This window comes from Trachurus japonicus, unplaced genomic scaffold, assembly GCF_045865225.1.
Source record: "Trachurus japonicus isolate A0001 unplaced genomic scaffold, Traja_1.0 AP030875.1".
Lineage (NCBI taxonomy): Eukaryota > Metazoa > Chordata > Actinopteri > Carangiformes > Carangidae > Trachurus > Trachurus japonicus.
Window position 1 is genome coordinate 1 of NW_028221008.1, and position 12,834 is coordinate 12,834.

At 42.0% G+C, this 12,834-nt stretch overlaps 1 protein-coding gene and 1 pseudogene across 2 annotated transcripts; one reads left to right on the plus strand and one right to left on the minus strand.

Annotated features, from left to right (window-relative positions):
• The first annotated feature begins 1,431 nt into the window (after positions 1 to 1,431).
• LOC146959930 (uncharacterized) lies at positions 1,432 to 5,682 on the plus strand. Its single transcript, XM_085772775.1, has 5 exons — positions 1,432 to 1,651; positions 2,058 to 2,261; positions 2,836 to 2,918; positions 3,363 to 3,508; positions 4,160 to 5,682. The coding sequence occupies exons 1-5, from the start codon at positions 1,450 to 1,452 to the stop codon at positions 5,661 to 5,663; spliced, it is 2,139 nt and encodes a 712-aa protein (XP_085628901.1). The 5' UTR covers positions 1,432 to 1,449; the 3' UTR covers positions 5,664 to 5,682.
• Positions 5,683 to 6,812: 1,130 nt separating this feature from the next.
• Positions 6,813 to 9,178, minus strand: LOC146959931 (gap junction Cx32.2 protein pseudogene; annotated as a pseudogene). The gene is made up of 2 exons (XR_015035558.1): positions 9,046 to 9,178; positions 6,813 to 8,003 (listed from the first exon to the last, which is right to left on the minus strand). The product of XR_015035558.1 is annotated as a gap junction Cx32.2 protein pseudogene (transcript).
• Positions 9,179 to 12,834: the final 3,656 nt, after the last annotated feature.

Consider the following 12,834-nt stretch of genomic DNA (forward strand, 5'->3'; position numbering starts at 1 on the left):
ATTTCATTTCATTTCATTTCTTTATTTATTGAATTGGGACAGTGCACATTCATCAACACTGACGCATTAAGTACCAGTGTAAATGTGCCGGACTTAGCACAACTGCTAAATTTCAGCCGCAGTCCCAAGGCAGGTTTCTAAAAAACATAACACACAGAAGACTTTAAAACCTTGTGATGACAAGTCATACAATAGACAATTACAAGACAAAGCACAAACAGACAATATCAAGGCAAAACAGACGCAGACAAACAGAATAAGAACAGACAAATTTGACCCACAGTTAAAGAACAATATACCATACATGCCCGGGAACAGACATCAGTTTTAAACAGTATTTAAACTATATGAGTGCATGACTGATTTGTTTTTAACCAATGTTTGAGATGTTTTTTAAAGACTAAATAGTTGTCACAGTTTCTGATGTGTGGTGGTAACTTATTCCAAGACTGTGTACCTCTTACAGAGCTGACCATTTGACAAAATTTTGTTCTGCGCCTTGGTACATTACAGTCACCTCTTGTTAAGGCTCTGGTTCTTCGTCCTTCATTATTTTTTCTCTGAATAAATTTATTCAGTGGAGGTGGGGCAAGTGCGTTTAAAACTTTGAAGATGAGACAGACATCCATAAAAATCTGATAGCTGTCTAAATCAAGAATGTTAAACTTTTTTAAAACATTACAATAATGAAAATGAAGAGGTTTCCTGTCCAAAATCTTAACTGTCTTTTTGAAGAGAGACTTGATGGGTTTCAGTATACTTTCTGTTGTGTGTGTCCATGTTGTAAAACAATAATTTATGTGTGAGAATATCATGGCATGCATATTGACTTTAGCCGTCTTGGAGGTGAGAAATGGTCTTATGTGGTAAAAATTCGACAGGTTGAATTTAATGATATTTGTGATTTTTTTAACATGTGCTTTAAATGATAATTTTGTGTCGAAGACCACTCCAAGATATTTAAACTCCTCCACTACATCAAGGCTCTCTCCATTGACCACCACAGATGGTTGATCGCCCTCTGCTGACTGACGGGAGAAAAACATACATACAGTCTTTTTAAGATTGAGGTGCAAACAAGATTCACTAAGCCAGTGAGATACAGGTGCCAGAGCTGCTGATAATTTTACAGCGGCTTCTTGTTTTGTTTTTGCATGTGCATACAGCACTGTATCATCAGCATATAACTGCAGATTAACATTTGGGCAAGCCTCAGGGAGGTCATTTACATAAAGACTGAACAGAATTGGCCCCAAGATAGAACCTTGGGGTACCCCAGTTGAACAGCTGAGGTAGGATGACATTGAGTTTCCAATCTGAACAGCCTGCTTTCTGTTTGACAGATACGATCTCATCCAGCAGAGTGCACCATCAGAAAAGTTAAAAAGGGACAGTAAGATGTTGACTTCCCTGTTCTGTATCCTCCTCTGCTCTCTTATCCCTACAAGCATGGTGTGTAAGCTGAACACTCGCACCACTATCCTGGCAGCCACCAACCCTAAAGGCCAGTACAACCCCAACGAGCCACTGTCTGTGAACGTAGCTCTGGCTAGCCCTCTTCTGAGTCGATTCGACCTGGTCCTAGTTTTGCTGGACACCAGGAATGCAGAGTGGGACCGTGTCATCTCCTCTTTTATTCTGGATAACAGAGGTACAGCAGGAAAAATTCTCAAATGACACAAATTGTATAACTTTTAATTCACTATATCACAATTCAGATATATATCAAGTTCACTGTGCCTTTAAACGGCTTGGTAAGAAACTTATTTGACATAATCTGAGATTTTTCATCCTTCTAAAATCTTAACACCACAGGTATAAGCAGTTTATTTCCAACATGGGTTAAAGGTTGGGTTGGAGATCTTATTCTGGAGCATTTTTTACTAATCTGCTAGAAATCCTCTTAACACCCGATTGCAACTGAGTAAATAAAGGCTTTTTCACAAAAATGAAATAAATCACTTGCCTGGGGAACGAACAAGCCTGGAAAAACACCATCCGATCACGTACAACGTACGTTGTAGTCAATTGAATGGTTGAACTGGTTTTTCCGTCAGGAATGCCTGCTGATGCCTCCGGCCTGTGGTCCATGGAGAAGATGAAGGCCTACTTCACTGTGATTAAACGCCTGCAGCCGCAAGTGTCTGAGGACGCCAACAGCATCCTGACCCGTTACTACCAGCTGCAGAGACGAAGCGACGGCCGCAACGCTGCCCGCACCACTATCCGAATGCTGGAGAGTTTGAGCAGGCTGGCTGAAGGTGAGGGAGGAGTTTTGGTATCAGGTGGTCGACATCTAAAAAATGAATATCTCAATACTGTCGAGCGATATTTATACCATGATATACATGGTAATTTAACGCATGAATACTCATTAGTATGTAGTATATAACGTTAGTACAGTTATTGCTTATCAATGATGAGTAAAACATTTTAAACTGTGTTTATTTAACTACATACTAAAGAGTATTCATGCGTTAAATGATGAATTCAGTATTTATTAATGCTTAACTAATGTGTACCTATTATAAAGTGTTACGCAATGGTATAAAGTGTTTGGCGAAACAGCACTGTGCTGCAGGTGTTGGAGCGACTTTCCTCTTAAATAATAGACACATGGAAAAAAAAGATAACACACTCTTGATATCATCAGCTTAAAAAATGACTCTAATTGTTTTTCTTTTAATGTAAAGTGCCCTGACCCCAACCTCCTCACCACTCACACTTTAGATAGCAAATGTTGTGTTGTGCAAGATATAAATAAAGATATAAATAGAGATGTACAGAAGCAGTTGGAAGCTGCATCACTGACACAGACTTGTTTTAACCTTGCAGCTCATGCCAGGCTCATGTACAGGGAGACAGTGACTGTAGAGGACGCTGTCATGGCTGTCTCTGTCATGGAGTGTTCAATGCAGGTAAGACGAGCTACTTTCCTACTGAAGTGATGATCTCCAACATAATTTCATCTTTGTATCTGTAAAACCATGGGTACCTTAGTTATAGATGATATCAGTTGGTCCACCTAGGCATACACAGGTGGACAAAATTGTTGTTACCCTCCTGTCAAAGAAAGAAAAACCCACAATGGTCACTGAAATAACTTGAAACTGCCAAATGTAATAATCAATAAAAATGTATTGGAAATTGAGTAATGAAAATCAAAAATGCTTTTGAATTGTGGTTCAGCAGAATTATTTTAAAAAACAAACTAATGAAACTGGCCTGGAACAAAATGACGGTACTCATAACTTAATCCTACCTTAATCTTTTTTAATGTTTATTCTTTAAAGGAAGGGGACCAACAGCTTTGTCCACGTGTGTAGATACTGTAGTCATACTAACTGGCTCTTCTCTCCCAGGGCGGTGCTCTGCTGGGGAATGTGAATGCTTTACTCACAGCATTTCCTGCTGACCCCGGTCAACAGTATCAGACCCAGTGTCAGGTGCTGTTGGAGGGATTGAACCTGCCGCTGGTCCTTCAGAGGGAGATGGACAGGATGGCAAGGTGAGTGACCGTCTCTTCCATCTGGTCAGTGTCACTAATGAACACCATGCCAAATAAAAGCATTGTAGATCCTATCAATGCTGCTGCTGCAGATCGGTTGATAAGGCTAAAAGATTCTACACACCCCCTCCTTACTGTTTCCACACTGTGTGAAATCGAGGGGCACATAGGATCGTGGAGACTTATAATTGACCAATAATGTGTGTTCTGTGTCCTGCTCGACCCTTTTGCAGCTTTTGGGGTTCACTCAGTAAACACACAGCAGGACTGGCTCCATGGTTGGACTGGGAAAGAAATTCAGTCTCAGACTCCACTGATGGAGCCAGTCACAACAACACTAATGCATCTGATGTAAAAGCTGTAAAAACTTCAATGAATGTTGTGATAGTTCATGTGCTGTCAGACAGGACATTGAAACAATGACTGGAAACACTCAAATTACAACAAACACACAGGGGGTGTGGCCTCATTCCCTGTTCATGGGAAACAATTGTTTGCTGAAATATTATTGGCATTGCCTTTTCTTTTCATAAAAAAAGCATACAGCACTTTGCCCTGTTTCTTTACAGTGATGAAAGTGACCAGTAGAGTTAATTTAGTCTCATCCTGTTGTATTTTCTCAACTGTTTGAACATCTTGTGTGTTCACCAGGCTGATGAGCAGCGCGCCAGACACCTCCCAGTTTGATCCAAGAGCAGATACTCACCAGCATGAACTCAGAGACACAACGGGCATCAACCAAACACAGCACCGTCACAACACCAGTGACCAGTGTCAGGGTGATGTGAGAGAGGAGAGTGGCTTGGACTGGTTCCACTCCATCACTTCGCCAGATCACATGACAGCACCTATGATTACATCAACGCAAGAAAACCTGAATAGAAGTGCGATCAAACATTCAAACAGTCATTGTGACATTCAGAGTAACACAGACCGGGGTGGACCAGTGAGCTCTGCCGCAGAGGGGTCAGCGCACTCTGTTACAAACACTGAGGAGCAGTGTGTGGTTCAGAAAATCTCCAAGAGTCTGAGAGACAGACGGCTCAGAGGCCTGGAGGTAAACCAGAGGCCGAGTAACAAGGAGGGAGGAGGGGGGCACAGAGAAAGACGTGACCCCATAAATACTGCAAGTAAAAATGTGACTGATCCTTTAAATCCAACTTCAGATTCCCACAGCTGCAGAAGCAGCAGCAGCACCACCACCACCACACTTTCCTCAGCTGGAAATGACCAAATCCAGGACAACCAGTCATTAGGCAAAGAGCAGGGGGCCCAATCAAGGACTAAGAGCGTGTGCGCTGTACTCAGAGAGAAGGTCGCAGCTGAAGACCTCCACTCAAAACTGTCAGACTTTATATTCAAACCAAAGAAGATGTCATTCAACTCAGAGGTACAACGTGAATGTAGTGGTGACAGGCCACCTACAGGCACAGAGAGGAACAAGACCCAGAACCAAAGTCTGGACCGGAGAAAACATGTCAGCTGTGAGAGGGAGGGGGGGCAGGTTAAAGATGGAGCCTGTTTCCCACCAACAGAGCCGCACGTGGATGGTTTTCCCCGTGGAAAGGACAAAGTGGTTAGAAAAAAACAAAGCCATGATACAGGAGATCTGGGTCAACAACAAAGACTGAGACTCAACACTGCTAATAAGACTGTGTCCGATGGCCCGGCTGGTAGCCCACCCTCTAATTCAAAGCCCTCCGTAGCGTCCGCAACACTCGCTAAACTCTCCAGATTCTCATTCACCCACACAAATCCTGCTCCTGTAGGTTCATCCAAAGGAAACGGTGCTTCTGACGTCGGTACATCCCCCGAACACATCCCCACAACAGGAAAGACTGGACCCGTTGTCACCATGGGAACAGTAAAGCATGTGTCACCCCCCCTTGTCAGCAGACTCCCACCGGGAAAGGAGCCTGAGCGAGGGCCAGACTCACAGACTGAAACAAACAGTCTGATCAGCGACGGAGCTGCTCACTGCGACGGCTCTGTCAACCTGAAGAAGAGGAAGTGTTTCGAGCTGGCCCTCCCACCAAGTGTCGGTGGGTCAGAGGGTCGCTTCTCAGGACTGTCCCTCTTTGGCTCTACAGAGTTAACTAACAACCTTTTTGACACTGACTGGGACCAAGAGGTATCAAAGAAAGTCAGGCTGTGAAACAACAGGTTTCTATCAGAGAGAATAAGGTCAGCACAGCTCTTTGCCAGACGTACGATCGCCTGCTTCAGCCTGAAAATAAATAAAACTGTTCAACTGTTTCAGATGTTCAACATGCTCCTCTTGTACTTTGAATGATTCATCATTGTTTTCATATTTCTTCAGTATTAGCCAGTCTGCAGTCAACACCACGAGGGGGTTGCCACTGGAACGCTAGAAGAGAAAAGCTAGTAAGTGAGCCTTTGAGTCTGTGCTAAGCTTCTGTGGAATATCGGTTTTATTGCTGAGTTTAATTGGAAAATGTCTCATATTGCCATGAGTGGACAAAATTAAGTTCTTCTTTTCTAGAAAGTCCCCCCTGCGAGAAAGTATTTCAACATACTATGAAGTCAGGAAGTCTGAGGCAGACACTGTTTTTAGTAACCGACACTGTAACAGGATGGGTCACCCAGACAACTACAAAATTAGGGAAAGAGTCCACTGCTGGTCTTGTGGACTAAGAGCATGACAAGGAGCTGAATGACTTCATACTAGTAGCTCTGACATTATTGCTCATGTTATCATTTTTAGGCTGGTTGATGGGAGACGGTTGGAGTGTTTTGGGGATGTTTTGATCCCCATGCAATCTGAAAAGAAGGTCAGGATGAGAGTAGAGGAGCTAAATATTTATTTTAATCTTGTAGTAGGTGTAGATGTTTTGACATACAGATGTCAGAGAGTGAATGGCTGTTTGTCAGAACAACGCTCATCTTCCCCTGATTCCCCTTAGTTCTCCCCCCCTTTGGTCATGTTGGGATGTCACCCACCATCTTAGACAGAAATGGCACAGCAGTTTATGTGTGTGTGAATACCTGAGAAAGGCTGCATGTGTCAGTCAGCAATGGTTTACAAGTGTTTACCAGATTTTTGAGTTTTTTACTTGCAACAGTTTCATTCCACTTTGTTGGAGGAGGAAGTCTAGCTATGGGCCAAAGTCAACAGACAGGAGGCAGAAAAATCCTCAAAAAAGCGTCAAAGATAGACAGAGCATGGAGTTTATTCACTTCTATAGGATAAACCTGAGCCACCTTAACACCTGTCAGGCTCAGAGACACATTTCAATTGACAGGCGATCCAAAATACACAGTGCATTAATGTAATAAAATGAGGGATTTCTATTCTATAAAAATATATATGTACAACATGGGTCTGTTCATGTTTAATGTGTAAACTTTACAACCACAGACAAACAAGATCCAAAAACACATCTGTCCAATTGACCATTGAAATGCCTAAAACAATTTTTCCTTGAGATTTAACTGTAAACCCACAATGTCAAGTTTCACATAAACACAACATTCAACAGCTCCTGCATCAGATAATGTAAATGTCATAATGTCCCTTTGATAGAAGTGCATGAATACAATTCATCCTGCTGAACCACAACAGTTCTATTTATTTAAATCTTTAAGTAAAAGGTAAAATCTATAATGAATGAGTGTCAATACTGTAGAGACAGTTTGACAACAATCTTGAGCAAAGCAAGAAGCAGTGGACTGCAGCTGAGACTGAAGTCTCTGTTCACAGTCTCTAGCACAGTGTGACTTTCTCATTGTTCTTTGAGGCGATGCTGTACACATGTGAGGGGTCCGAGCCACTGATCCTCCTCTTCCTCTCCCTCATCTTGGAGACGAACAGGTGGAACATCTCCACGATGTTGAGGATCACAGAGAGGCCAGCCATTGCCATCATAAAGATAATGAAGATGTTTTTCTCTGTGGGACGACTTATGTAGCAGTACACCTCGTGTGGACAGGGATAGCGGGAATATGAAATCTTAGTGGGCATTAATATGAAGCCGTAGATGTAGTACTGGCCTACGATGAAGCCCACCTCAAACAGGATCTTGAACACCAGCTGTATCAGGTAGCTGGCCAGCAGGACGCCCTTCAGCTGCACTCTGCCGTCTGTGTTTGAGTACTTTGGAGCTATAACCATCCCGTTCTTACCAATCTTCTGCTCAACGCGTCTCCTCAGTTTGTTCTCCCTGCGAATCACCAGCAGGACGTGGCCCAGATAGATCAGAGTGGGTGTGGACACGATGAGGATCTGGAGGACCCAGAAGCGCGTGTGAGACATCGGGAAAGATTTATCGTAGCACATGTTCCTGCATCCAGGGCTTTTGGTGTTGCAGTCCATGTTTGCCTGTTCATCACCCCATATTGTGTCAACGCCGGCAGCCAGGATAAAGATCCTAAAGAGAAACAGGACGCTCATCCAGACCTTCCCCACAACTGTGGAGTGAGACTGCACCTTGTCCAACAGATCAGACAGGAAGGACCACTCCCCCATGATGAAAGTCTGAGAGAGAGAGAAAACAAAGACATGATAAACACACAGGTAATCCAGTTCTTTTCAGTGAGATGAATACAAACAGAAACATTAATCATAAAATACAGTGCTTTTGTCTATTTCATCTCAAATTCTCACAAGCTGTAAAGGTTCATGTGTTATAGAAAATCCATGATTTTTAAAGGCAGGCTTCGGGAATATTCTGCTCCATCCTCACAACCTATCTTCTGAGATCCCTGGTGGAGGCGATAGAGATTTGCTTGAGGTGTACAGAGCAGGGCCAACTAATTAACTGATTAAACAACTTCCAGAGCCTCGATCTGAACCAAATAAGACTTTACAGATTACACCAAAATAGACAAGGCCTTTAAATCATCCCACTGGTTTTAAGCTGCACCACAGAGCTGACAGGTCACGAGACTGGAAACAGCTGCGTGACATGCTTGCAACACTTTGACCGATGTCCTGTTTTACTGTTACTATATGTCCAAAGTCAGCTCCATTACTTGTGGTCATATGGTCAAATATGTCTCAGATAGAAATGAAACCTGTTCAGTCAGACTTTTACTTTAGTTGCGCAATTACTTAAGTATGTACAGGAGTAAGTATTCCACTGAGTATTTTTGTTGATGTGAACACGCTGTAGTAGCTGTGGAATAAAGACACTGTACAATATGATAAACAGACTGTAGACATGGACACAGCTGAGGAACTATATTATATTACTTATTTAATGAAGTTTAGTTGTTGTAAACTCAAGAAACATTTCAAACTAAATGAATATTATATAATATTATATTGCGAAGATCTCTAAATGTCTTCATTTTCTGTATTCAACACCAAATGCTGTTACTACTATTACTGTAATACAATTGGATGACATACAAAGGCACATTTAGATAAAATGCTCTAGTAAAACCTAATTTCTCAGGCGATATTATCATTTTATAATAACAGACAATATCAGGCTGTTAAGTTTCTTAAGGCTATGAAATAAAGTCAGATACTTTTGTATAACGGTATCGCTTCACACAATAATAGTTGGTCCTACCTCAGTGATGAACACAGCCTCGATCGGTCAATCCTGTTCTTTGACTGAGCTTTCACTTCCTTCTTATAAATCATGTGCATGACAGCAGAGCCATCAGAGTCCTCCCTGTTGTTCTGGACCTGCCCACACTCCCTAACCACAGAGAGTGACAGATGTTGAGAAATGACAGCTGATAACTGACTCTACAGCATCTATTCCAACATGGGACACGCCCTTCACTCCTCTGAAGACGTCTACCTGTGTACTCTTGAGCAATGAGCTGATGTTCACATTACGGCCAAGAGGAAAACAAGCCAAAAGGTCAACTAGCCAAAGGGCCTAAAGCATCTGTCTTGAAGAGGGGAGTGTAGACAAGTGGTTATTCTAAATCAACCTGCCCAGCCCCCCAGTGCTCCGGCAGGTTGACGTGGCTGATGACTGTAGACTATATATGTATATCTAAAAGGGAAAAGACATATCACACCACATGTGAAGATATAGATGGTAAATGCACTCGCACCTTTCTAGTCTCTGGGATTGCTCGTCACATTCACCCATTCACACACATTCAAACAGCACTTTGTTGCTGCATCAATATCAATCTATATGAATATATCTGCATTGCACTTGATATCTACTGTATGCATTCACAGAGTGATGATACATCGGGGGCAGTATCTTGCCCAAGGGTACTTCAACATGTGGCTCGGAGAAGCCGGGGATCAAACTACCGTCTGGTCGACCCACTCCACCAGCTGAACCACAGCCACCCACAGGTTAGACATGTTCAATATCAGCTTTTATATACTGTATATGTGTGTGTGCATATGATACTTTTTTAGATGTTCAACAACATATGTTATATGGGAAACAAACTGCCTAACCAGCTGATAATATCAGCCACACGCTGTTACGCATTGGACTGCTGCAGCTCACAGTGGCTTTTGCACTAATCAAATGGTCAGTGGTTCATGTGCTGAGGCTGAAGTCCTCACTGCAAGCAGCCCCGGTCCGAATCCTGCTTTGGGCGGCCCTTTCCTGCATGTCATTCCTCCTCTCTCTGCCTCCCCATTTCCTGTCTCTCTCAACTGTACTATCGAATGAAGGTGTGAAAAAGCCAAAAAAATATACTTTAAAAAAAAGGTCAGTGGTTCGATTTTCCAGCTCCACAATGCAAGAATACACTGAACCATAGTTTACCTTGATAAACCATCAATGTGGCTGTCTTACAGTAGAATAGAGCAGTATGTGTAGACACACACAGAGAAATGTAATACGTAGGCCCATATGACATTGTCCATATGACCACCGTTATCAGTTGATTCTACGGGCCAATGTACAATCCTTAACTGGAAATGAGTCATTAATTTTACTGGATTAATCCTGTTGTTTGAGTAGAGATGCCTGTCACTCTGCAGTGTGTCTCCAGGAGGCTGAGCATCATTTACATCATTTAAACTCCAGGCAATGACTGGTTGAAGCCTACCTCCCTCCAATTGCTCACAAACGTGAATCACTTAGAATGAACTCTCCTCCACACCAAGAAAGTCCATCAAAACAAAACCCCTCAGAGTTCACAGAGTCAGAGTGACACTTGCCAAGTTTTAACAAGAAACACCTAGTGCCATGCAGTCCAACCCCAACCCTCAAAATTCTATATCAGACTGTCAATATATGAATGAATGAATGAATGAATGAATGTTTTATTTTCGTGTCATGCCACCACTGTGGCCCATCCCATATGGGATTACAAGACACAATAACAAATACAAAACTGTTACTTGCCACACAGGTGTGACATAAATAAACAATTTCAGATTACTTTCAGTACTCAACTATATATCGCTCTTCGTCTCATTGCCCAAGCCTTTTCAAGAAATAAAGAAAATGCAAAAATATTCAAATAAAAAATAAGTTTTAGCTTCTCAGCATCGTCCAACCACACAAATTCGTTATTTGGATCTACTTTACTAAACAATTTTTGTCTTATAGAGTCATAGAAAGGACAGTAGAACACAAAATGCATTTCATTCTCCACCTCTTGGATGTCACATAAATTACAAATTCTATCATCTTCTGCTGTGCCGACATACCTGCCTGTCTCGATATGAAGACCAAGAATACCAGCTCTCAATTGAGCACACAAGGATCTTTTCTTTTTAGACAAATTATACAAAACATAGTTTTCTGGGCCAAATACCGGTACCTGTTTTATTTTGCAGTAAGTACACAATTTTGGTTTACCCCAAGTATCTAATGCCCATCTATCTTTACTTTGTTGAAAAATAATTTCTTTTAATACATTAAAGCAGAAGTAAGTGGTCTGGTCGTTTTCGCTAATGCTGCGTTCCAGGCAGGCTTTTGAAATCGTAAATTACAGCTTCAAGTCACAACTTACGACTTTGTAGCGTTCCAGGCAACCCACTCGTGTTTTTCCGACCTGTTTTACTGGTGAAAGTCACTATAACGGCCACTCGTAACTTCCGACCGGTGAACTCGTACCAGATCGAACTGGTACGACTTCACGGTCGGAAAAATACAAGTTTCCTTGAACGCACCATAACAGTCCTCGTCCCTACGTCACCACATTCACGGCGTTCCTTGGCTGCACACACAGCCCTGCATGCCGTTCTCTCTCCTCATTGGATAAAAACTGTAGGATACGATAAATGTTTTCTCTTCGGCTCAGAGCAGAGCAGAGGGACTGAGAGACCCGTGTTTCAGACCAAACACTCTATGTAAGTGATTGCTGTCGGAAGATATAACTATTTAAGACTTATATTAACACAAATATATCACTTACTTCTGCTTTAATCTCAACTTTCTCTTTATTATAATAATGGTCTTCATATCCAGCTCTTAGCAAGATGTCATATATGTCCCTATCCCATGCCCCATTGGTCAGAGTGTCCCACTGAAAGATTTTTCTTGCAATCCTGTTACGCTTTAATCCTAGTATCCTATTCCATAAACGCACCATATATACACTCCACCGTACCCCATTGCATCAGTATATTATAATTGTCTTTTCTTGACACTCAGTATCTACTTCCTGTCTACTTCCATCCTCTGTTGCTCTTCTTCGTGTCTCTTGCCTTTTTCCTGAGAGTTTTTCTTTGTCTGATTGAAGAGTCTACGTACAGACAGGGTTGTGACGCTGTTTAAACAAAAAAGCCATCTAGGGCATATTTGTGATGTTGGACTATGTACAAAAAAAACAAAACAGGTACCACTATGCAGCTGTGCATCAAATAATGAGCCTCCATTACTGTAATGCAGAGGTCTTCAACAGGGGGTCTGTGACCCATAGGAGGTCCCAGAAAGTACTGCAGTAGGGTCGCAACACTTTTTTTTATAGATTTATTCATTTCTACATTTATGTTTACAGTAAAAACATTCATAGTAAAAGGCGTCTTTGCACATCTGTTATTTACAGGTGTGTCAGACTAGGATCAGCTGATCCAGGCTTATTTGTGAAGAGAGGAATCCTGCACGATGTGTGACTTGCACAAATATTTTTAATTATAGCAACGTTTCGGTCATACGTCATACATTCTAAAATAAAAAAATATATACTTAAAAAATGGTCAGTGGTTCGATTTTCCAGCTCCACAATGCAAGAATACACTGAACCATAGTTTACCTTGATAAACCATTAATGTGGCTGTCTTACAGTAGAATAGAGCAGTATGTGTAGACACACACAGAGAAATGTAATAGGCCCATATGACATTGTCCATATGACCACCACCTGCCAAATACTGTGTAGGTCCCCTTTGCTGCCAACACACTTTGACACAGAGGACACAT